The sequence below is a fragment of the Sinocyclocheilus anshuiensis genome, unplaced genomic scaffold (assembly GCF_001515605.1).
Source record: "Sinocyclocheilus anshuiensis isolate Anshui unplaced genomic scaffold, SAMN03320099.WGS_v1.1 scaffold1136, whole genome shotgun sequence".
NCBI classification, from domain to species: Eukaryota; Metazoa; Chordata; class Actinopteri; order Cypriniformes; family Cyprinidae; genus Sinocyclocheilus; species Sinocyclocheilus anshuiensis.
The window spans coordinates 942,423-969,956 of NW_015548521.1; the positions used below are offsets into that span (position 1 = coordinate 942,423).

The 27,534-nt window shown below is 38.4% G+C and overlaps 1 protein-coding gene across 9 annotated transcripts in view; it reads left to right on the forward strand.

Moving 5' to 3' along the window:
* Positions 1-27,534, forward strand: part of LOC107656817 (autism susceptibility gene 2 protein-like) — a 314,131-nt gene that overhangs the window by 82,515 nt on the left and 204,082 nt on the right. For all 9 annotated transcript variants that reach the window (XM_016444764.1, XM_016444766.1, XM_016444763.1 and 6 more), the window contains exon 3: positions 20,811-20,903. In XM_016444764.1, the coding sequence (XP_016300250.1) occupies positions 20,811-20,903 (93 nt within the window). The remainder of the gene's footprint in view (positions 1-20,810; positions 20,904-27,534) is intronic.

Sequence of the window (27,534 nt, forward strand, 5' to 3'; positions counted from 1 at the left end):
AGCAGCGTAGCAGATCTATTCCGCCAAGACCAAATACATTAACATTGTCATGTACATTACCATGCCAATCCCTCTGAGAGTTGTCATGACAGAAATGTTGTTCTTTTGAATTTTCTATTTATTAAAGAATCCTGGAGCAATGTATTATGGCAACATTTATATGTATATATCACATTTTTCACAAAAATATATTAAGCACCACACGTTTTTTCATCATTGATAATAATAAGAAATGTTTCTCGAGCAGTAAATCAGCATATTAGAAAGATTTATAAAGGATCATGTGACTCTGAAGACGGGAGTAATGATGCTGAAAATTCAGCTTTGCATCACAGGAATAAATTATGTTTAAAAATATATTAAAATAGAAGACAGTTATTTTAATCTCTGATATGATTTCAAGGGAGTCAAAAGCCGAGAAGTGTCACTAAATAAATTTGGCTGTGTTAATTGCAGATTCCTCTGGATGTGGGAGAAACACTTAGCCGCAGGGCCTGACAATGCAGGATTAATTGGCCCCCTTCAATGAACATAATTAGAGCGATTGTTAAGAGATAAAGAAAAGGTTTAACGAGCACGGCTGCGCTGTCAGAGGGAACATCACACTCTTTATGCTTCACTTCTCTCTCTCTTTTTCCTCTCACAGTATTTCTTGCTCTCTCCCTGATAAGAAAAAAAATGTTGTATAGTTTGATATAGACTAGCGTCGCTCTCTCTTAATTAAAAAGGGAAATGCATAATTATGTGTCAATTTGTAGCTCATTATTAGTTTATTAACGGCACTGAGTTCATGTATTATGCACATATCAATCTTGTAACTTTTCTTTTTTATATTTTTGTTTGCAGCCTTTTTGCGCATAGGGAAATGTAGATGAATTCAAACTCATTGAGCACATCCATTTTTTTTTTCTCAACCAAACATAATGAGTATAGTGTATTCCAGTCATCATAAATGAGACTGAAAAATTGCAGGGATAATATCCACCATATTTGTCAACACATAAGTAAGCTACAAGCCAGTGTGTTTATAATTATAATAATGAATTACAATTATATGATGGCAGATACCAGTTTACAACAGCATAGTGGACTGTATTTTAAAGCTATAATAACGGGAAGCCATGTTCATATGAGCTAGAAATGGCTACAGCTGGGGTTTGTTGCTTGTAAGTATGCATCATTTTTATTTTTTAGTAACTTTCAACAGCATAATTATTTTAACTCATATTTTTAAATTAAAAATGAATTATATGTATTTTTCAACCCCCATGTTGTGTTCGGGTTCTGACCCAGAGAGAATTTTCTATGGCATTGCACTGAAACTTGCTAAATTTGCTCACACAGGGTATAACAACTTCCCAAAGAAAAATAAATGAGCTAAATTATTACCAAATATAGCATTCGATCTTTTTATCAACTTGTTTTGTTTTTTTCAGCTAGCACAAGTTGTTTGTTTCTTTTTGAAATGTATTTATAGTAGGCCTTATTGATCTGAGCTTATGGACCTCGTTTTGAGTTTTTGGCTGGATATTGCCAAAATATCCCACAAATAATGTTTTTTTTTTAACTCAAAAACTGAGGTGCATAAGCTCAGGTCAATGAACATATTTAGATCAGTTCCAAAAAGCAATACAAAACTTGTGCTAATTGAAAGAAAACATAAATAAGACTATAAATAAATAAATTCCTAGATTTGATGCTAATATATAATAATATATAATAAGATATCCACAGTGAGTTTTTGAATGGGAACACCCAATTAGTTTTCAACACCAAATTAATTTTCAGGATTTTCAGCACAGCACGAGGGTTATGAAATGATTTGATTTGCTGCTCTGTATTCTGTTTGCTACCTCAATTCAAATTCAGAAATTGAAACGTTTTTTTTTTCCAAGGCATTCCCAAATCAGTTCTGAATTCTCAATTCAACCCCGCCATTTTTTATTTTTAGTATTTTTATTTTATATTTATCCTTAACTTTTGTGAACCACTTTGGGCAACAAAGTTGCATTTAAATGTGCTATATAAATAAATGAATTTGAAGTTGCCATCAGCATTCCCATTGGTAGACGCTGCATCTCGTCACTGCTCATTTGCATACAGTTAAAATCTGCTTCACCGCACTGCTCAAATCACTGCCAGTGTGAATAGTCCTTTATGTGCGTTATCCACTGTGTTACGGCTCTGATGACCTTAGTAATTTGGACTGGCAAGGAGGACACTTTAGGTCTTTAAGCGTTGTTTAATAGACCAGCATATTGCTTGTTTACAATGTTTATCTATCAGTTCATAACGTCAGTGCTGCACCTAACTGCTTCAGTGCTTGGGGTTAATTTACTCTAATTTCATTATCTGTGCGTACATTGGCCATCTGTTGACTAATCAACGGCTTTGGTTTAGAATTTGTCATCAGCTACTTTTTTATTAGCACTTTACAGAGTTAAATATACCGAATGAGACACGCACCTTTGCTTGAGCTCCTGTGATGCATTTCAAGAAACTGTGAAAAGAACTAGAAGCAGAAACCTAGCGGTGTTTCCATGGACACAGAGACCAAGACCTCTCCCCATTGGCCTGCCACTGAGCACGAGCAGTTGGCCTCGGTGTCAGACTCCTCTTGACAGCCTGCCTCGAGGTGAAAAGCATTGTGGGGGATGAAGTCCTTGACCTCTGGCCTTGATGGCTTGATAAAGAGTGCTGGCCTTCTGGTAGATATATGAGGGAAGATCGCCCGAGGAGCGCTTTACGCCTGTGGGAGACATTTTGATGTACGATTTCCCAAATGAAAGAGTGGGGAAGGATAGGTTATGGCTGGGAAATAGAGCAGGTAGATGTGAGCCCTCTTGGCTGTTAGCAGCAATACAGCAGCCGACTGTAGCTCATAAAACCCATTAGATAGAGGAGTTCCTCTTTTATCTTAGCAGCACTGCACAGGCAGGTCGTTGTTTCTCATATCGAATGGCCCTCTATATATCTAGTGGATAAATGAAACTTGTGTATTTTTTGCTGAATGTACTCTACTGTTCAAAAGTTTAGGGTTGGTAAGATGGGGCTTTTTTTATGTTTTTGAAAGAAATCTCTTATGCTTGCCAAGGCTGCAATGATATGTAAAAAAAAATAAAAATACTGAAATGTAGTGAATAATTGTAAAATATTATTACAGTTAATAAAAAGTGTAGTTTATTCCTGTAATGGCGAAGCTCTAGTATTCAGTGTCACATGATCCTTCAGAAATCATTCTAATATGCTGATTTAAGAAACATTTCTTATTAGCAATATTGAAAATAGTTGTGCTGCTTAATATTTTTAACCATAATGCATTTTTTAAATGCATGCAGAGATTAAAAGAACAGCATTTATTTGAAATATTATGTCTTTACTGTCACTATTGATAAGTTTAATGCATCCTTGCTGTATAAAAGTGTTCATTGCTTTCAAAAAAAAAAAAAATTCCACCAGTATGACCAATGCAGTCTATTAAATAACCTTTTAAATACAACTATATAGTGAAGTGTGAATAATTAATATAGTTGGATTCAAACATTTCTTCAGTCTAAAACAGAAACGGATCATGAAATTAGAATTGTGAATTGAAATTAGAATTAAGAATCTATTCTCCAAACTGAAATTCCAATATCATATTTTTGCTATAACTGTAAACAAGTTGAACACAAAATTATAAATTCACACAGGGATCAACTGTAAACAAAAAGAGGTTAGACTTCAACCAAAAGGTTAAACTGTGTTCTCATACAGTAAATATAGCATATGGGCAGGTTGTCCTGTCCTATACCATGGTACTGGTTTTTGTCCATTTTTTTATTTTTTTTGCATTGCATTTTCTAGTTTTGTGATTCATAATTGTTCTAGTGAGATTATTTATGCTGGAATTTGCATTGATCCCAGATGTTATCAACATGACAGTGTATATTGTTGTTTTATATGGAAAATGAAATGCGCAGTTTATAAAGTTGTCACGCTATTTTTTTGCTATTGTACGTAACATGTTAAAGATTCTTTCCCAAATTGGACCTCATTAATGGATCACAGGCCTCTCAGAGTGGGATTTTCACTGCGTGTCATGTAGTAGCGTGATTCATGTATGTACAAATGTGTCCACAGTGACTCACCAGCGTCAGCGATGGTTTCACGTCTTTGCGACCTTGTGCCCCTCTCATATTACCTCCTCAGGCTGAGGTTGCGGCTTCCAGATTAACTGCAGTATTTATGAACCTGGCCTGTCTAATAGCAGACTAGAAGGAGGGAAATATAGCTCACTTAGCAGGATTACTGGATGCAATTGGGCCCCAAAGGCCTTCTTTACTGCCTGCTGTAAATGTTCCCTCTGAGAGCGGGACAGTCTTGGGATTGATCGCCGTTAAGGAGAAAGTCGATCTGTTTCCTGTGTCCCATCAAGAACGTCAGTGACGGATGCTTCTCAGGAGAAGGGGACACTTTTCTCCTCTGAATGCCAATCTGAGACATCCACCCATCTTCTCTGGAGTGATGGAAAGCTGGTAAACCGTGTTTCCTCCTCTCACTCTCTGCAAAATATTGCTGAAGTGCCGGCTCAATGGCTGACACGGAGGACAGAGATGAATAGAAAGAGTCGACCTTGCTGTGCATTTCCATTTAACTTAGCGCCCTCGGCACTGCTGATTCTCCCCAGACATCCATTTTCAGTAAGGAGCTCTGCTTCTGTCATGGGAGAGATACAATATCTCAGACGACTCCTGTTCCTCTGGGCCTGAGGGGAATATCTCAAGAGGGATCTCTGGCACAGCAGTGCCTGCTCCTGTGCCTCTGTCTGTGAGCACTGCAAATGTTTCTGGAAGAAAATCTAGGTGAGAATTGATTGAAATAGCCATTGTTAAACATTTGCAAACAAGGAAGACTCAGTATAATCTACAAAACTACTTGCCAATTTTGACATTTTAAACATGCAGTTGCATGCAGTTTTCTTCCACTGAAGCTTGTGAGATACTTTATATAGGAATCACAAACTGTGTGTTCACACTGGTGGTGATTTGCAGAGAGAAAGTGATCAGATTGAGGCGACATAAGTGACCGCTGTAGGCTAGAAACCAACAATATGGCAATTTGGTGATTTAGCCAAAAAAAAACAACAACAATAACGTTACCTTTCTAATACGTCTTCCAATATCTGTGCGTGCAAAGGTTCTGCGCGATCCTCTTGCTCAATATTCTCGGGGTCTGAATCCGGCTCAAATTGATATGGCAATATTGACGCCATCTTTAACGATACCGGAGCAGACGGAACTTGCTGCTTTGGCAAGGGGCGGGGCAGTACTGAAACACCATCTAAGCTGTTCGCCAATCACAACGCACTGGGACAGCTAACCAATCACAACACATTTCGTTTTTTGGAAGGCGGGCCTTCATCAAACCCGGAACTAATCGAGCTGTTTGTGCCAGGCTGGGGAGAATATTGTAATAATGTAAATTATGTGAAAATTAATGCGTTTTTCGAATCACCAATCATGAGAGCATGTTCTAGTACAACCCCAAAACAAAATCAAGACTTTGTAAAAGAGCATAATAGGACCCTTTTAATTTTTTTTTTTCTGATTTATTAGTGGCAAATACAAAGTTGTCACAGGTTATCAGTAACAAAATACTGTAAGTAAAGCAGAAGTGTTCTTTTGTTTTGTTAGGAAAATCACTTGTTAGCATTAGGAGTTAGCTTAGCATCCCACAGCTTTTCTTTGATCCCATAATGCATCTACACAAGATAGCGTAGCTTATCAAAATGCTTTGGAAGACCTACCAGAGAAAGAGATATGATTAGTAGTTATGGAAATTAACCTGGGATTGGTTGAGATAACGTGCTTCTACAGCAGTAAACAAAGATCAGGAAGCAGGAAGGCCAGGGTTGTTTTAATAAATCATAGTAGGGCTGCTAGCACAGGTCGCTAAAACCGGCCCGTGTCAAAGGTTTTCCTCCATTGACTTCAGTTTACGCAAACCAGCAGATGTATGCACACACACGCTCCTCAGAAACGCAGAAAACTACTCTTTCCCATTTGTTTTGGCTCGTTTTCATTAGTGTCTTCCAGGCCAGAGGGAGCACGTCCAGAGCAGGCCACAATAGTGCCGATGACAGATCAAACTTCACTGAGCCAGAGAACAAGTGTGTGGTCTGGCCTCAGTAACAGGGTCACTTAACCTCTGCGAGTGTGTGTGTGCGCATGAGCGTGTGTGTTTGTTTTACATCTGTTATTCCTTGAACTCATACTAATCAGAAGCCCCAACTGACCCTATTCTCTTTGCCTTTATTATAAATGAGCCCAGGAAAAGGAAAACAGACCCCACTGTTGTCGTCCATTCCTCAGAGGCAATAAATTAGGTGTTGAGAATCTCCAGACACACTTTAGAGTTTTTTTCCCCTTCCGTTTAGCTGACATCATTGCTTTGAGAGTGTGAGGCGACTGCACTTGAGCTGCTAAGAGAATATGGTGTGACCCAAGGTCAAGATCATGGCCCAGTTAGGCACGAACACAAACACACAGTGGGTTTCCCTCCCCCATCCTCAAGCTTCTGTTGCCTATTAGTCCTCCTAATGCACTGCTGTCAAGTTCACTCCTCGCAATCTCCTGCAATGGTAGGTTTAAATAATAACATTTGCACTTTATTTGTGCAGAAACACAAAATCATTACAAAATTTCCGTCTACAGTAAAATTATAATCAAAATATCCTTTACAAAAAGTTGAGTGATGTTAATGCCATGGTATTTTAAAGATATTTTTTACATTAAAATGGAACTAAAGGGGTTATGGATGCTTCTAGAAGGAGATCTGATTAGTTTATTATTGTATGCTAACAAGTACCATGGTAATACTATGTTTCCATTGGATATGTACCATGATATTGCTGTTTTTACTTTTATTTATTAATTCATTTATTTATTTATTGGCTGTAGTTTTGTGCACTTTGTTTAGCTTTTTTTGTCTTTTTTTTTCTTTGCTTTTTTTTTTTTTTTTTCTTTTGCTTTTTTTTTGTCTTTTAGAACATTTTTTTCTTTGTTTTCATATTATTATTATTAGTAGTAGTAGTATTTTTTATATTTTTATATATATAATTTTTTTTGACAGTGGTGGACAGAAATACCAAGTTGTTTGTGTGTGTGTGTAAATAAAATATCAATTGTATTGACTGATTGATTGAAACTATAGTAACTATGGTAGTCTGGCAAGGGAGACTTTGTTCTGTATGTTTGTTCTGTGTCATCAGGTGGTGTTTGTGCGGATTACAGCACATTCACAACAGAATGACAGAGAGAGTGTTTTATGTGTCATGTGTCAGTGTTTTGACAGATTATGCAGCTTTAAATCCGGGTCATGTTACCACAAATGTAGTGTATCCCAGCATGCAATGTAGGATGCTGTCATGCCTGCCATCTTTTTTCCTCTCCAGATTACATTTCTAAATGTTGCCTGATGTTTCAGACATCATCACAGGGTAGTGCATTTGCTCTGTTGATGTCTGTCTGAGCTTGCTGGATGAAAAGCACCAGACACTGGAAAGACAGCCAGGATTGGAGTATTAGTGTAAAATCAAAAAAATTCTAGGCTGAATATTTGTCTTTTGGACACACATATGTCAAATCTGGGTGGTATTTTAAGACGACATCACAAAGAATCAGGAAAGACAAGTATTTGTGTCTTACTAAACACAAACACACATTTTCCCTCAGTCTGATGCAATCCCAGGTCCATACCTCCAGTTTTGCATGCCGTGCAATAGTACAATCTGTGCACATGTTCTTATATTTGTATTGGTTTTGTGGTCAAATTATGGAAGCCTGGCAGTTGCGAGATCTAAAGTCTGCATTATAAATGTGTAAATTCATGAACAAATCAGTTGAGTCAACAATTCAATGACTCACTTGTTAAGTTTTTGAAAGAATGAGTTTGATTGAATGAATAATTTGAGTAAATGACTCAATGATTCAACTCATAAAGACTTGAGTAAAGACTTGGTCACTTGTTGCCACCTACTGGTGTGATGATGTAACATGCAGAAAGAATCACTGAAAAGAAAAAAATGTGGTGGTTGCTTAAGCACAATAAAAATGATATTTTAAAACTTACACCAGTTTATTATCTCAGCCAGTATGCTGCTCACTCCTACTAATATATTTCTTTTAAAAAAAGGTGGCAAATAAAATTAAACTTTGAATAGTTATTAAAAGTAATTCAAACCGAGAATAGGAATATGAGTTTATTGGTGACTAGCTTGGGTTTTTATTATTATTTGAAGAGCTGAATTCATTGTTGTTTTTGAATGGAAAATTTAAAATATGCAGGAGAACAGACTAGGATCAGAAATATTTTCATTTTTGTTTAACAGTGCAAGAATTAGCACCCCTATAGCCACATCTTAGGTGATAACTGTGTCTTATTTAATTAAAGGGATATGTGGCATCTCGAGTGTCCTGTTTAAAACCGTAGGTTTTAATCAGCTGTCATTGTGTAGTGTGAATGTCACACTCAGAAAATATCTTTGTGAGAGGCGATAACAGGTTGTAGAATTCTAATAAAAATAGCAGTTGAACTGTATGGTTTTTCATCTAGCAGGTTATGATCCATTCAGCAACTGGGATTAAACTGTTTATATTTAACAATTGAGAAAGGTACCCAAAAGTACCATGGTATTGTCATGTTGATTAGATATGTAAGTAGGACACGTATTCTTGAAAATAGCTTAGATTGCCATTAATGTGAATTTCAGAATATATACACCTCTGTTCAGAAGTTTTGTTAAATAATGATTTAATAAATTTTCATTTTAGTTTTTTAATGTTTTTTGAAAAAAGGCTCTTATGCCCACCAAGTGTACATTTATTTAATCAATAATACATTAAAAACAATACTGTGGAATATCATTACAATTTAAAATAAGTGTTTTCTATGTGAATATATTTTAAAATGTAATTTATTTCTCTTGTATCAAAGTTGAATTTTAGAATTGAATTGCCTCGATACTTCAGAAGTCATTGTAATATGATGATTTCTTATTATCAGTGTTGAAAAAATAGATGAATTGAAATATATAACTTTTATTGCATTATAAATCAATTTAATGCACCCTTGCTGAATAAAAGTTTTAATTTCTTTCAAAAAAAAAAAAAAACTTACAGAGCCCAAACTTTTAAACAATCAATCAATCAACAAATATCACATTATATAAAATGTGAAAACTCTAAGGTACATGCAAGAATAACTTGTACTACCATGGTACATTCCCAGAAACCACAGTACTATAGTATTCTTGGAAGTACCTTGGTTCACTATGTAAAACCATGGTAGATGAATTTGTGATACATGTTAATGTAATACATTTTCGATGTATTATGATGCTGCCACCAAATGTTTTGTTATTCATTTTCAAAGTATTTACAAGGTACCTCATAGAAACACCTCTGCACTACTATTTTCTTAGTGTTACTAGAAGTGTCTTTGACAAAGGAACAGCCTTTGCCATCAGCTAGTTTGTGTACGTTTTCAAAGTCCAGTGTATTTTGAATGGATTTTACCTGTCACAGTTGGATTAATGCTTCAGTCTCACTGCCTCTAACAGCCAGTGTTCTCAGCAGGTGTAGTATTATTGTCTTGATGGAGCCAATTTACACCTCAGCCATTTTAACAGCTCACTCTTGTAGCAAGCCGTGTACATTACAAATGAACGCTGAAACGTTTGTTTAGCACCAGATGTTTCTGCACTAGCCCAGGGCCTTTTTGTCTTTGTAAAGAATTTAAAGCTGAGATTTTGCCTTGCAAATGAGCAAACCAAGTGGGCTGCATCACAAAGACGCCTTATTTGAATTTGCCCCATTAGTTTTCATAACATCTTGCAAAACACGTTTCTTCTTTCAAGTTTCGAGTTGAAAATTTTGTTGCGAGCGACGGTGGAAAAACAGAGCGTCTGCTGCCACATTAGGAATGGTGACAAACAAACATTCCGTTTTTTTTTGTGTTATTCGTGTTTTCAAAAGTGTTTCTATTTCGTTCTGCTTTCTTTCGTAATTGCCGAGGGATAGTTGCATCGTGGGAAGCAGCAGGGCGGCGGTGTATTTTAGGTAAACACTTGGGGGCGACATGTGGTCTAATTGCCCTCCAGGTGTCACATGTGTGTCTCTGTGTGTTGGTGTTATGTGTATGTATTTGGGTATATTGGTTAGGCCCGCGGTGCCCCCCGAGACAGTTGGTGGCAGAGAGATGACGAAAGCTCATGTTTAAGCCCATGTGTCATCTTTGTGCCTCGTCTCCAATGCATATGGCTGGGGAGTGGAAAATAGGACTGGGGCGTACAGACAGACAGACAGACAGGCCTGTAGGGACCACTGATCTACCCCTTTCATTAACCCATGGGCCCCGAGGGACCTGGGGTCAGTGGGTAAAGACAGCACTGAACATGATATAATGCCATATGGGGCCCTGCCTTTCAAAAGCACTTAGTATGTGCAGATCTGTTTTGTCGAAGGAATAAGGGCGAATCTGATTGGTTGGAGGCAGGTGTTGAGCTCCAATCACTGATCTCAATGCTGAAATGAAGCATGCATCAAACGATCATTGTTGATGTTTCTTCAGCCTGATTTCTCTGCAACAGAGTTAAACCATTTCCTTCAATGTCTATGGACACTTTACAATAAGGTTCTATATGCTAACATTAGTTAATGCAATAGCTAACATGAAATAACAATGAAAAATACTTGCATGATGTGGTGTTTGCATTCATTTCTAAATGTATTCATGTAACATTTACATTATAAATTAATATCAATTTAACTTCATTATGTATGTTAATTAACACAACATTAGTATATTTACAGTAGTATATTTCTTTCTTCAGAAGTGCTTCTGAGCTACCATGGTACAGTAGTATAATTTGGGCATAGGTTAAAGGGAAAGTTCACACAGAAATTAACATTGTCATCATTTACTCACCCTCAAGTTGTTTCAAACCTGTATGAGTTTCTTTTTTCTGCTGAACACAGAAGATATTTGGAAAAATATGAGTAACCAAAAAGTTGCTGTCCTCATTTAAAAAAAATGGAAGTCAAAGGGGATTTCCTCTCACAGCATAATGCAAAGTTTTATTGTCTTGCCCTCTAGGGTGATCGAGTATGCAAATAGCTCACCGTAGAACCGCATTTGTGTAAATTTGCCTCAATGCAACCCCCATCATACTGGAAAGCACGGGATGCATGTTGGGGTTTTGAGCCTTGTGTAATACGTTTGGCCACATAATGCGGACATCAATCACACTGAGCTATGAACAATGCACAGTGATGATATACGTTTAATGGATACTCTGGGACTCATTGTAATAAAAGCAGGAATCCATTTAGTGTATAAAGCGCTGTGTCCTTGGAATACAGTGCAGCCCACAAGGGTTGTTTAGGTTAGTGTGACCGGGAAGGAGGAGGTCACATGGTGATGAGATTATAGGGAAGGCTGATGATGTCATCACAAAGATACTTAATATACTTGATACTTGAAAAATACTTGATTCTGGTCAATCACAGCCATTCTGTGATCAAATCTTTTTGTGTAATGTGCATTAAACTGTCACAGGCATACAACTTCCTACCAGTGGTATTATTTGTATAACATAATAACATTGATACATATCTTGAATTGGCTTTTATTTTTATATTTTCGCAGTCTTTAATTCAGTTTTAGGTTTTAGTAACTTTAATGTAGTTTGCAGTCTTTTAATAAAATACAAAAATATATATTTTAATGTATTTGCATTTGAGCTTTATTTTTTAAAATAATTTTAGTATTTCAGAAATCGATGTTATTTTATAAGTTTTAATAGCAATTTTACTTTTATTTATTTTTGAAGCTTAAGTTTTTCCATCTTGTATTATTTTATTTCATTTCAATTACTGATTTTTATTTTTTTTTTAAGTTTTAGTTAACAGTAACAAGACTGTGTCCCACATAGTTGTGCTAGTTTTGTGCTTTTTGAATTTTGGTTATGCAAAGCTCACCCCCAAAATATACGAAAACTGAAAACGTGGAATGCCATTTGGCAGTGTTGTTGGCATTTTTGGCAAGAACATTTTAAATTGATCAAAAGATCACTATTTCAAATAAATGTTCTTTATCAAAGAACCTTGTAAGGAAGGAAAGCTTCACAGTTTGCAGCAAAATATGTTTTTAAGATTGATAATAATAAGAAATGTTTCTTGAGCACCAAATCAACATATTAGAAAGGATCACTTGACGCTGTTGAAAATTTAACTTTGGAATAAACTATAGTATCTTGAAAGAAGAAATGAGTTGATTGAAATAGTAATATTCCACAATATTACTATTTTCACTGTATTTTTGGCCAAATAAAAACAGCCCTGGTACACACGAGACTTATTTTAAAAGCATTTACTTTTGAACAGTAGCGTATGCGAGCACCACACTACCTGCTATGTCACAGATCTGACTTATTTTAACTCTTAAAGGGTCTGTGTCACTGTTATATAGTGCAAGAGACAGGTGGCGCTATTCTGCGGCTGAATACAAAGCCTTAAATCTCCCACACTCCCGCCCTTTCCTCCCTCGCTCAATCCGCCTCTCTCCAAGCAGCTGCCTCTGCTGAGACAGGAGCAAATGAGAGCAGATGAATCCATTTGGCCCCTGGCCCTGTTGTGGCCCTGCCATGCTCCAAGCGCTCTGCTCTGCTCTGGGGCAGCTCGGGGATAATGAGCCTGGAGATTGAGCCACTGTAGAGGTGCCACTGTCGCCCGCCCTCTCTCTCTCTTTCTTTTCTGTATGCCTCTCGTCTCGTTCCCTCTTTGTCTCTCTTTCACTCTGGCTTTGGGTTAATAGAGGTGAGGCTCCTCTAGTGCGGGGCACTTTTTCCAGCAAATTAGGGGAAGGATCTGTGCCCCCAGAGCCTGCCCTCGGTTACGCTCTCCCATCCCGCCCCTCACTGCTGGCATCGGAGCGCTTTCATCCGAACGGGGAGGGTGGTGCATTCCAGACTTGGGCGGGGGGTAATGAGGACTGACAGGGCTTGATTCGCGAGCAGGGATTGAGAGAAAACAGCTGACAGGTGAAGACAAGAGTGAGAGAGATAGAGAGAGAGGGACTGGTGCGGATGAGATAAAGTGCAAGAGAGAAGAGATGGAGTGGAGGGAGGGAGAGAACAAGGGCGAGGCGGAGGTGAAACTCTCGCGCTAATGGAGGTGGGACTTGTGGCGGCTCAGGGGCTCTTGGCTGGAGACGGCAGGCCCTTTGAGGTTAGACAGGATCAAAAGAGCAGAATAACAAAACAGAGACACTTCACCCCAGCATGGCTCTGAGCACGCCTGCTCGCCGCTCCTCCCATCAGCAGCGTGCAGCAGAGGGCTTTTACCTTCAGAGTAGGGATGCGCATATTGACTGATAACCGACAGTAAGATTTTTGACCGATGAATACAATCAGTATTTTTCAAAGTAAAGTTATTTTTCAAAATATTTTAAAACATTAAAATAGGCTATGCTACACATATAAAATAAAATTGCATTTTTGAGAGAAAAAAAAAACTAGATGCCTATGAGTCGCATTCAGAGGCGAACCAAGATGAAGTGAGGGCCCCAGGCAAAATTAATAGATGGGGCCCTTCTAAAAGATTATTTTGTTAATATATCTTCGTTACCCAGATATATATTTATACAACATACAAAAAGTAGTTAAAACACACATAATAGAACATACATTTTTATTTTTTTTAAACAAAGTGCTTATTCTTTAACAAAATATCAATCTTCATCTTTATGGCAGAAGATACAACTGACAGCCTCTGTAAATAAATAATGTCAACTAAGTAAATGTAATATTTATTTATATTGATTCGTGGGCTCCCCACTGGCAGCAAGACACAGTACCCAGGGATGCAAACTAATCATGGGTGACAAAGACGAGCACCCCCCTCAAAATAAAACCCTACATGTTTTAAACACTTATAATAATTTAGCCTTTATTATTATTTTTTTTAACTCTGCCAAAAAAAATCACTTTAAATGTTCACTTTCATTCATGAAGAAGACAGGGAAAAAAATTGTCTCCTGGTGGAAAACAAAGACTTAAGATGAAAATGAAGTGAAATTACCATTATATCCAGTAGATGGCAGCAGAGTATCACTCATTAGCTCAGTTGCCATTTCAACTCCCTAGTTTTTTTCACGTCTTGCTTTTGGATTTATTATAAAATGACTATGAAGTATAGCAAGTGCAGGAATTCACAAAGTCTCATGTCATTTAAAAATAAATAAATAAATAAATAGGCCCAGCCCAGACACCAACAGCCTAGTAGGGTTAATTATTTAAATACTTCACTTGTTAACTACAAATTAAGTTAATTATTAATTATATAATAATTAAATAATACATTAAATATTTTGGCATTTTTTTTTAGATTTAATTTAAAAATAATATTTTTCAAACATTGCCTAAAAAGGACACATCAAAGGAGAGCTTTAAGTTAACTTTACCTGTAGAAGCTGCTAAAGGCAACACAGACTACAGTTGCTGCTGTAGTTTTGTTACTCTGAATTTACTCTGCATCACTTAAAGCACAGCTCTGTTTTGACATCGGCTTGTCAGATAGTTCATTCCATCCATTGCTACAATATTTATCACTGTCAGTCATAGCAATGACTTGCGGAACAATTTAGCTGATCCACTGGCGTCATTTTTTACACTCGCATTTGTCATTGCTACAGTTATCACCGTCAATCGCGGATCAATCTGCTGATTCACTCGCGTAGTTTTTTACACTTGCGTTTGTCATTCCTGAAACAGTATGCGTGGACGGTTTGGTCCTCTTTTCTTCAAACTGTGAATGTAGTATGTAAGAGACAGAGCAAAGGGCGCTTCCCTTATGGCGCAACTGTCCGAGCTTACTCACGCGAAAACTCCTGATATAATCAATAACTAACTACACAATGAATATCTTATTTACATCGTGTATGCTTTCTTTTTGTCTTGCTATAATAGAAAGATCTGTGAGCATGTAGAACTACATAAACTTGCGGGGAAAAAAAATAGATCAGAGTGGATTATGACTAACCTACAGTAAACGCCTCTGATTGGCCACTGCTCTTAACAGAGATGCCTGTGATTGGCTACAATTCTCAATGCTGCAAAACACGTTGTAAATAGAAACTTTTGGTTTTGTAATTTCGAAACCAGAGCGAGCACACAAAAACATACAGGATCGTTTGAAAGCGGGTGACTTCGTGCGGGTACAGAATTGAGTTGGTACAATTTTAAAAACTCAGCGGATCTACACGAATCACACAAATGACCCATTTTGAATTCAAAATGGCGAATTTCACCGAAAGGTGACAAGTTTTCATCCCTGGTACCGAAACTTGCCAAGCGGTGACGCTGGTGATGTGCGCGTCTTTCCCGGTACCACCTATTCTATTGCAGCTTATATTAATACCTTCTAAACACTACATAATATGCTGCTGCTAAATGCAACCCTAGCTAACCTGTTTCCCAGTAACCCTATTAGTAATTGGACTATTACCAGTAATTCATCTTGCAAATAATTAAACGAAAATTAACTAGAATTAACAACGAAAACATTTGTTTGTCATATAATTATCCTTAAAGTCAGTCTTATCTCCATCATTTACCGCTGTCATGTTTCCTCTTTTCTTCCTCTTCTTGCTTTTTTCCGCTTCTGGCTGCCAGACGGCTACGTCCTCTTCATGTTTAAATTAGCAAATGCATGAGTAAGCTCTGTGCCAGTTTGAAAACGGTGGCCGACGCATCACAAGGAAAAAGCAAGCGCATCCAGCATAATGAGAGAGGGGGCCCCCTAGGGGGCGTGCAGATGTATTGCTCCGTTATATTAATAATGACATTTTCGAATATTTCAAATGGTCAGCTGTCTGGGGCCCCCTCAAAATGCGGGGCCCCAGGCAATTGCCTGCCTTGCCTGCCCTATTGCTACGCCTCTGGTCGCATTTTACGGTGACCGAGAGGGGACTTGTTTGTCGTGGGAACGTGGATAATATGTCGTGGCCGCGAGATATTAATTCGTGGGAACGTCATATTAACTCGTGGGAACGTGATGATATGTCATGGCCACAAGATAATTTTGTCGAGGTAAAGACATCCTTATATCGTGGCCAGGCGATGCTATGTTGAGGGAACGACATATTTTTCTTGTGGCCACGAGTTTAATGCGTAAACAAACCTGCGTGACCATAGCAACCCAGGATTATCAGAGATGTATAAAACATTTGTATTAACATTTCATTTAATATTTGTATATTATTATTATTATTATATTAACTTGTTAGGGCTATATTTTTATATTTATTTCATATAAATATAATATTTTATTATTTCCCCTTTCAATTCTTGTATCGCTTTTACCTAATTAACATTCTGTATGCTAGTATTTGCTATAATTCGAATGCTGTCTACATCGCGTGCAATAGCCTATAGTCCGGTAGCCTAGGCCTGTGGTTAATATAATAATTTAATAATGTAATAATTTCTATAATAATTAATATAATAATTTCTTAATTCAAAATAAAATAATAATAAATCCATCTCTGATAATCCCGGGTTGCTATGGTCACGCAGGTTTGTTTACGCATTAAACTCGTGGCCACAAGAAAAATATGTCGTTCCCTCAACATAAGAAGTCGTGGCCACGAGAAATGGATGTTGTTCCCTCAACATAGCATCTCGAGGCCACGACTTCACATCGCGTGGCCACGACATATTATCACATTCCCACGAGGTATTATGTCGTGGCCACGACAAAATTAAGTGAACCGAAGATGCCCCCTAACGGTCACCGTAGCTTTTTATTATTACGTACAGAAATGTGAAATGTTTACAAGCATAAACACTATAAACATAGCTATGCTATAGGCTATTTTAGTTCCCCTCATGCCACAACAAATCCTTTCAATTTAACAATATTCAGAAAAAAACAAGAATGAAAAATATAAGAAGCTATATAACAAGCCTAAACGAATTCATTTAAAGTGAAACTTGCGTATGGATTGTTTCCATATTCGCAATGTATGTGGAAGCCAAGCTATATGTAAACCCGGTTTTGTACTTCTCTCACGTTCCAAAATCCACGTAAAACAAAGGCCTGGTTTCATAGACAGGCTAAGCCATATTTCATTTAGGACATTTAAGTATATTTTAGAAATGTGCCTTAGAAAAAAAAAACATTAATGGTGTGCATCTTGAGACAAGTCAATGACACTTACATATTTTAAGATATGTCAGTGCAAGTTTATTTTGGTTAAAACAGCCCAGTCTTGCATTTTAGTCTAGGACTAGGATTAAGCCTTATCTGTGAAACCGGGGGTATATGTGCTTGGCATAACATTACGGCGGTATGGTGGTCACGCTGAACAGCACAGATTGTACTAAAAGCTATTTAAACTGAGCATTGTGTTTTTTTTATTTTTGTTTTCATATGTTTGGCTGACTGTTTTTGTCATGATAATGAACAGGCCGCGTAGTCAAGTTAGCAATGCTTAACTGTGTGCGCGAGGCGCCAGCACGATCACTTGAATTTGTTTTCCTTCTAACAGTGGAAACAACTTACAATGCTCCTTCGTTTATAGTCCTACAGATAATCGAAAGTGTAAAAGGTTTACTTTTATTTGTTACACTCACAATAAAAACAAAACGTTGTGCTTTTAGCATGTTTAGCTCCATTTGCAATGCAAGGACATCTATGGCTGTTGAGTGTAACACTTTGTGTTTTCGCTTGAGCGAGTACATGATCTGAGTACTTGTAGTGTTCTACACCTCACTATAACTTTTCAACTCTACTAGTACTACAAAATGGCGTAGACCAGTGCAGTAGTATGTAAAATAGGATGTACCTAAGGTCTGCCTGTCAGCAAATCATTTGGGGAGAACGTCACATGATGTGATTAATATTCAGGAGTAAAGCTTTTAAGCAAAGAGCAGCACCTTTTACTTCTGTAACACAACATATTTCAAAGTATATTGAAATATTGATAGTGGGAAATAATGTAGAGCAGGATTTGATTTTGTCCATTAGGGTATGATTGGTGGCATTACTGGTTGCCAGCCATGCAGCTTACGTTACAAAAAAAAAAGTATGTTAAGGTAGATTATGAAAAACTATTTTATTTTTTTTGTATTTTGTATTATTTTGAATAATGCGCTGTGATCCAGTAATCCCAGGGTTATTTCTTATGTATGGTAATTTGACCTCATGTTGTAGTTGAATTCCCTGCATGTATTTGAGAGAAAACTAACTGGGAAATTGTGTCTTTTACAGATCCTTAAAGTCTACGTGCTTGACCTTGCACCATTTCTAAACAAGACATGAATCTATAACTAGAAAAAGCACAAACAGAGGAATACTAAAGTGCATTTGAAACACTTTGCATGATTAGTCTCTCAGGGGCAGACCTGCAAAACCTTCAGCTAGCTGCATGCATGAAGCCTCGGTTGAGTCCATTTTATTTGAAGTAAGGTCTCACAAAACACACGAGGTGTATCCAAAAAACGTCTGACAAAAGTCTCGACACTGCAATGCTGCAATCTCAAAATCAGACTTCTGTTTCCACATCAGTGAAGATGGTGTTTTTGAAAACATTAATTTTCATTCTGTGTTCTGTAAACAAATCAAAACCATTTTTTGGCACACCACACACAGAGAGCCCCGCTCTTTTGGCTGCATTCACACCAACAATTCCACGATTCTCAAAGCAGCTGTTGCGAATCAGCTCCTGGGGAAATATGAATAATTAATCATAACTAGTTCCTGCCGATTACGTCGAGATAGCGGGATTGATTAGCTTCTCAGCTTTTCTGACAGAATCGAGCCCCTGTCTTGACTACAGCAAATTACTCTGACTTGATTAGGCCAACCTGCAGCTCTTTTTTTGGAAATCCTCAACATAGCGCCAGCGTCGCGCCGATGCCGCATCACTCCGCTGCTTTTCGCTTTTGACCTCAACTGAATGGTAATTCATTGCACCAATCATCCAGTGCTGGTGCCGTGTTGTTCCAGCGCTGGCTCAGTATTGGCTCTGGTAATTAAATGGGGCTTGAGTGCGTCCTCTGGAAAGAAGGGACAGGGAAACGATGACCAGGTGGTGGCAGAATGCAGGACCTGTCAGACTAGCTGATGACCGTTTTAATTCTGCTCTGCCTGGGGCTATAATTGATATTTAGCAGAAAGGTTAATTGTAGCAGTGATCTGTTTAAATTAGAGTAGAGATCTGGAGACCAGGGCCAAGACCGGCAAGCCACTGGGGACACGCATGAGAGTTGCTCGAGTAATACACACATACTCATGCTCATACTTATGCACACACACTGGGACTAGATCACGAACACACACACACACACACACACTTGCATTTTTAAAACGGACTGTTCATTTAGTTCTGATCGACCAACACAGTGTTCCAGCTGTGTTGCAAGAAAATCTAAACATCTAAATACATTATATATGTGTGTGTGTAAAAAATATTTATGCAAAATCTTAATATTTATAAATAATTTTTACAAAATGTTTTCTAGTAAACAAGTGGCTATAATTACTAATCTTTTTCACAGAAAATAATTTTTCAAAAGTAATTTTCCAGAGGTCTGGCAGTAATCAGGCCTGGGTTTGGCTAGTGAAAGTTAACTCTAAAATAATGTGGCTAATCACAGTTCTTTCATTAACAGGAGGGGGCAATTAATTTTTCACGTAGTGCCAGGCAGGTTTGGACAGTTTTTTCCCTTAATAAATGAAATCATCATCATTAAAAAACTGCATTTTGTATTTACTTGCATTAACTTTGTGTAATAAACTGCATTTTGTATTTACTTGCATTAACTTTGTGTAATATTAAAATTTGTTTGAAGATCTGAATATTTTAAGTGTGACAAATAACAAAAAAAACTGGAAGGGGGCAAAACCTTTTCATGGCACTGTATGTATGTAAACATACTTATCTGTTCAAAATAAGATTTGTGTGCACACTATCATGAAGCTACAATAATGAAAATAATATGGCCAAGCCTTTAGACAAAATACAGATCAGTCTGTCATTTAATTTGTATCTTTATCTGCAGATGATCATCCAAACATAGGACAAGGTCAGTGAATGTCATTTCCAGGTGAGCTGTGGCCCTTTTGCATGCATTCAAATCAGTGGATCTTCAAATGCAGGCCAAACAGGTAGTTTCGAGAACATCCCTAAGCTCCTCCACCAATCAGATCGCAGGAACACATAAATCAGAATCAGAATCAGAATGAGCTTTATTGCCAGGTATGTTTACACATACGAGGAATTTGTTTTCGTGAGCCTTCATCACTGCCTACATTTCACCGTTTCAGCAAAAACAGCACCTTCACCTGCCCTCCACACACACTTTGGGTTTCCCTTTGGGTTTTCACGTGCTAATGCTCTGGGTGCAACAGATCAAAGTGGTAAAGACAACAATACTCGATTTCCAGACACAACTGGACACTACTTGGGAAGTCAAGCCTAAAATTTCCAAAGCAAACAGATGAAAGAATCACCTTGCTTTGTTGTCCTTGGATTAGAATATTGTGTCTCTTTAAAGTCTTCCTGTGTCCATGTCCATCCCAACAAAGACATTGTTTTGCTGAGATGATATGGCTCTGCTTGAGGACACGAGTGCATCATTTCACAGTGGTGCTCCAAACATGTGTGAAGAGCTGGGTTTTCTAGATCATGTGTTATTGTAGGGTTACAACAGCAATAGAAAGCTCTTGTCCTACTTCTAAAGTGTTATTTTTCTTTGCTCTATCTAGTCCTTGAGTCTTCTGAGCCAGGCTGGGAAGAAAATGGTGGAGACGGAGGTGAACACAGCACCCAGGAGCAGCTCCAAAGATCGGCTCAGTGAGGTAAGCACAATGAAGTGTGTCATCATGACGCCAGTATTCACAAAATAAATATTCACAGTATTCCCTGCGCCTGGCTGGTGTGGTTTCTTAGTAATGCAGCCGAATATCTTAGAGAAAAAAAGTAGTGGTAGGGTGTCGGTTAGGGCCTGAATGAAGAAATAATGTGATTGAGAGAGGGGTAATGAGAATTTGTGTCTAATTCTCCCGAGACTAGCTGAAGACGCGTCCCTAACTAACGCCTGTCAAACGCGTGTCCGAAATCCCCAGCAAATTCGTTCGGATGGATCCGTAATACGGAGACAGCGAGGCTGCGCGCCTCAGCGAGCCAAGGATGAAGGGAGGAGAAGATGATGAAAAGAATAAAATGTTTTTAATGAAGAGATTAAATGTGATGCTTAAGCTGTTAAGGATTCGGAGCGAAATTTCTGTCTTGGCTTTCCCCCTCCCACCCTTCAACGCCATCATTTATGAATTTGTGCAAAAGGCTGTTTTTCATGAAAAAGTCAGAGAGGGAGAGCGAGGAAGAGAGAGAAACGAGCTCGAGGCAGATAAAAGCGTGATCCAGGCTGACAGTTTTGACAGCAAAAAGCGACAGAACAACGGGCAGACAGAGAGAAGGAGGGAGGGCTGAAAGACTGCAGAAAATTGCAGACTGTAATGGCTACAGTGCCAGATATGACATTTCCCTCTAATCTCCTGCCAAAGAAATGGTGCAAAAATGCAGAGCGCCATATCCGCGTCATCTGTAGGCCTATCTGTCCATCTTGGAGCGAGAGAAAGACACAGACAGCCGGAGATCCGCCGAGCCCGTTCCTTCCCGTCCCCCTTTGTAAACAGGATCATCTTTCATCACTGTCACGTCGTTAAATGGTGTAAAAAATCTTCCCTTGTGATTCGCCATACATGCTAATTTTCTTTGCATACCAAATGCGCTTTTCATACCCACTTCAAAGACGCTTAGGCGTGTGCGCCGCCAGCTAACGATCTCTGCGCTTCAGAGGCAGATAGAACTGGATTTCTTTTTGGTCGCTGGAGTGTCAGAAGGAAATGGAAACAAACGAGGGGGATGGCAGTGTCTCAAAGAACTGGGGGCAGGAGCGCAGTTATTTAAAAAAACAGCCGATGTGGGGGCTTGCCATTTTAGCGGTGCGCGTTCGCTAAGATCTTCTTATTTTTAACGGCATGCGTCCACTTGTTTAGCGTGGCTTCGGTTCTTGTGACGATAGTACAGAAACAGTGTGTTAATGATTTAATGAGGATAGTCCGACAAAACTCTTTCATTCGACTGGAATGAAAACGAGACTTTTGAAACAGAAGTAGAGTCTACTCTCTTAGGCTACATGCAGATCACAGCTGAATATGGTTCAAATCTGATTTTTATTTTCACGCTCAAATGTGACACAGATCTGGTTTTTGGATGACAGTCTGTACAGTGTTTCTGACATTTTCAAATCCGATCTGGACCTCTTTCGAATGTGGAAATCACTCAGCTTTGTATGTGATGTTTTTGCAGTGATCTTGATGTCAACATTTACTGACTTTCACACTAATCAAACTCAACATTCAGGAATCGCATACTTGATTTGCACTGCATAATGTTAATGTGTTCACAAAGAAAATCAAAAATGACGTTACAAATGACTAAATATTATGTGGAAAGACAAGTTTTTAATGTTCCATCACCCGAATGATTGATGTGTAGTTACGCGACAACATACAACAACTACAGTTTTCTGAATAAAGATCGACATTAACTGTTCAAAACACATAGCCACAGGGTATTGTGGGCTGTTGCCAAGGTGTTGCTATGTGGTTGTTAACATGTTTTAAGCCATGTTGCTGGTGTTCTGGATGGATGTTAAGTAGTTGTTAAGGTGTATTCTGGTCCCTAGATGTGGCTTGATTCCCTCTTTTAGTATACACTACAGCTGAAAAGTTTGGCCAGTAAGATTTCTTTTAAAGGGGTCATCCGATGCTACATGCACTTTTACAAGTTGTTTGAACTGAAATGTGTGTTGGCAGTGTGTGTACACAACCACCCTATAATGATAAAAAAAAATTTTTTATCTACTAAAATCTTTACCCCTTTCTCAAATTGAGCCGATCTCAGATGTCTGTATGTGTGACGTCACACATACAAGCCCCTCCCACGATAGTTTGATTGACAGTAGTGTTTCAGCACAGACTGGACTGGCATCTTACCTTAGACCCGCCCTGAGAGAGCTGTCATCAGTCCGCCATTGTTTCACCGCCGGAGCAGATGTAGACAAGAATGACTGCTAAGCGATTGAGGTGTTCTGTTGGTGGATGTAATAATGAACATAGCAGTCGTAATTTACTCCTGACATCTGAGTTGCTGAAGACGCAGTGGATTACGTTTGTTTCTGAAGGGAATGCACCCCCCGGGAATGCGTTTGTTCGTGCAAATCATTCGTGATCCAGCTTCACCTACAGAAGAAGTGAGTATAAGGTTTTTTAATGAATCTTTGCAAATCGTATTAATATATGCAAGAGCACATTTTATTGATCAAAAATGACATTTATAATGGTTATCTCAAATAAATGCTCTTGCAAGCGTTGTGTTCATTAAAAAGTCTTTAAAAATCTTGGTTTCTACCTAAATAGTAAGCAGAACAACTGATTTCAACATTGATAATGATGATAAATGTTTCTTGAGCAGCAAATCAGCATATTAGAATGATTTCTGAATGATCATGTGACACTGTGGAATGTGGTTCATGTGGAAAATTCAGCTTTGGAATTCAGGAATACTGTAAATTACATTTTAAAATGATTCATTTTAAATTACAATAATATAAAAATTATTGTACAATAAAAAATAAATAAATAAATAAAAAAAAGGTGTAGTTCGACATTTATGCAACTTTTTTCAAAATTTTTTAAATTTTTTTTTAATCCGATTTTATTACTCGACAGGAGAAGATCAGAAGTCTTGTTTCATTAATCACTGTAGAATTGTATTTGTCCCTTTTAATCTCATTGTCATTTGCATCCAAATAAACATGCTATGTCTTATCTGACCACAGAAGCTTTTGTGTTTCTGAACAGCGAGGATGTGAACGAGTTTGGAGTGGATCTGGCCCGAAGGTAATGACTCTGATAGTTTCGAACCATGTCACAGAAGCTGCCCACAGAGACGGTGTTGTGCCCATTTTCGACCCTTGCCAAATTATTACCCCCTCTCGTTGAAATCGCTACCTGATTGCCTAATCCTAACTCCACCCCTAATCCCAACCCCTCCCCCACACCTAACCCTAGCAATACTAGGGGAGTAGTAATCTGGCGGGGGTCAGAATTGGGCACAACACCGGCAACACCTACCACATCTCAGCCGTCTGTTCGCTCACTGACTTCACACTCCGTTGCTTCCCGATTGGCTTCTTTTCATCCGCGGCCCTATCTTAACCAATAGTCTGGTCCGTAGCTAAACAGTCCGCCCCCTCCCACTTGTCACCAAATCTGTCGCGGCCCAAGAAGTGTAGAGTGATGCGAGAGGGGGGGTCGAGTTAGTGCGAAAATGGGTTTGGATTAAGAAGCGGGTTCGCCCCCATTTCTTTTTCAAGAGGTTGTTTGGTTAACCCCAAAACAGCTGCTGTCCCACTCGCCCTACCGCCCTGTTTCTCCCCCTTTCACGTTCGCTTTTCTCTCATTCTCTCGCTAATCCCTTTTTGAAGTCCTAAGTGCTAGGCAAATCCATTGAGTGCTGCGTATAATGGCTTTTAAGGGAGCGTGTTTAGATGTGGCCCAACCCCATGGCTTATGAACCGCGGATGGTGTAATGGATTTTTTCTCCTCTCGCTGCAGCACTAAATCCAACGTATTGTTCCTCATTATCATTTAAATAAGTCTCCCTTTCAACTCTGAATGTGGCAATGTGAATGAACCGGGGCATTGTAAGGCTAACTCTACAAATTTTTGGGCCTCACAGTGAGCCTTGCACCCACTCGCTCTTCTCCGTACGTTACGCCTCCTCGCTTTTCTGTGAGAGAGAGAGAGAGAGAGAGGGGTTCTGGAAAAGTATTTGGATCCTGCAGTGCCGCCTTTCCGGATTTTCTCAGGAACACTTCTCTAATTGTCACAGTGGGAGTTTGTACTGAGTGTGAGCGATAACAGAGGAACTGATGAGGGTTAAAGCCCTGTAGCAGGTGTGTGTGTGTGACTGAATTCTGTGCAAGGACAAAATTGGTCTTGCAGAAAAGTCACCCCCTGAGACAGAGGCAGAAATTGCCAATCGCACAGAGGAAAGAGGCAAAAAGAGGGGGAAAATGACGGGAGAGAGAGAGCAGGAGATTGGTATTCAGGCCTAGTCTGTGGTGCTGGGATGTGAACGTTGCCGTCTAGTCTGGAGATGTCTGTAACAGGCTGTGGTTCTCTCATTCAAGCTAGTGTGGTTTATGTGGATTATGGCTTTACTTGTTTCCAGAGGTTTTAGTAGTCTGTGGAATGTAGTACTGCAGTTGCAGAGCGGTTATTTGTTTCATTTGCAATATTTCAGCTAAAGTTGAGAATCAGCAGTGACCTGGTAGTACAGTAATGTATCAGTGAACTTCATTATTTACATTTATGCATTTAGCAGATGCTTTGATGAAATTGAAGTTTAGTGTGTGTGAGATATAACATCAATAACATGCATTTAGAAAATAGACGGAATTTTCATTTCATGTTGAATTTAACATGTATGTCCACTTGTAGAAATTTCCCTGCCTTGTAAATACTCAAATTAGTTTAGGCTTTACTCTGGCCAAGAACTGCCCATGTTGACAGGAAGGCGGCCTGACCAACATGTAAAGTGACCAAAAACAAAAAGTTTTTTTTTTTTTTTGTTAATGCAAAGTATTGGGCAGGCAAATCTAAAGTCGATGATACCACAATAGTAGGCCAGTGTATAAAAAAGTGGTAACTCATTCAAATGATGGCACAGCAGTCTCAGATAAAGGTTCTGAAAACATGAAAGAAATGTATGCGGTCAGAATTTATGCACATTATTTCATTATTTTATGGACACAACTGAAAACTTTGTGCTTCGGAAAGTCTTGTTAACTTAAAAGATAGGTAACACTTTAGTATAGGGACCGATTCTCACTATTATAGTTGCTTATTAGCATGCCTATTATTAACATATTGGCTGTTTATTAGTTCTTATAAAGCACATATTATGCATGAGCATATTCTAGATCCAATACCTAAATTTAACAACTACCTTACTACCAATAAGCAGCAAATTGGGAGTTTATTGAAGCAAAAGTCGTAGTTAATGGTTTGTTAATAGCGAGAATTGGACCTTAAAATAAAGTGTGACCAAAAATATATTTAGATATGTCTTTCAGAGAATTAATGGCAAAACATATAGGCCTGGTTTCACAGGCATGGCTTAGATTAAGCCAGGATTCGCTTTGGTTAAATTAAGAGATTTAAGTAGTTGTTTTTTTGCCTTAAACAAAGAAAACAATGCTGTTGTGTATCGTGAAACACATTAGTGCCACTGAAATATTTCGAGATATGTCTGTGCAAGTTGATTCAGTTAAGACAGCTCAAACATGCATTTTAGTCTGGGACTAGGCTTAAGCCTCATCTGTTAACCGGGCAATTGAGTTACAGACTTGCAGAGCTCAGACTCAGTGACTAGTTTATTTGTAAGGAGCAAGTGTTTTTCTTTCCTAGCATCGTTCCAAACTGTGGTTTCACTGTGGCCTGCGGTTTTCCTAGCTTTCTTGCTTGAATGCATAATGGAGCATAATTAGAAGATAAGTATAAAGTTCTTATGTTACTTTTTGCAACGTAACCTTTGTGTTAGCGTTGCAGATTCTGGACAGTTAAATTACCAGTGTTAACTATCTATAGTTTTAGGGACATTCATGCTGTAGACAAGTGTGATTTGTTTGGATTGTTGAATTGTTAGACCTTCTGGAGTCTGAAACTATAGCTTTAGCACTCCGTGTAACTTCTAGTTGTTGTTGACTCGCTCAGGCAGCCCTGAACTGTTTTAAAGGCCCTTATATGAATCTGAATCTGACAAGGAATCTGTTATGGCAAAATAAAATGCTTTCGGTCCCCCTCATTTACTATAAACTGACAAGGGCTGATGCAACGGCATGGAAAATGGATGCAAACGCTGGGTGTCTTGGTTCTGATCTGAAATGTCATTTCCTTTATGATGACAATCTATGACACAGTTCTGGAAAATGATGTAACCTGCTATATAAGAATCATTTGACTATGTATTACCGAGTTAATGCTGGAATGTTTCGTTGAATGCGCCGTACACAACTGAACGGCTTCAGATTTTGAAACACGTTAGCGTAAAATGTTATTAGTGGCTAAGGCTATTAATGCTCACAGGGTTTAGATGGTTTGTTCACGTATTAAGCTTCGTATTAAACCATTTGTGCTTTCTTGGTGATGAAATCATATGACTTTTTAAAGAAAAATGTGCCATTACCAGGTGAAAGAAGTGAGACATCTATGGACCAGATTTAAGCAACTACCCAGAACATCATAGAAACCGGCTATATTGCCTTAGAATCCACATAGCAATGCCCGAGCAAGCACTCAGAAGACCTTAGTAAATGCATAGAAAATCACAGGAGGAAACCAGGTTTTTTTCTAGATT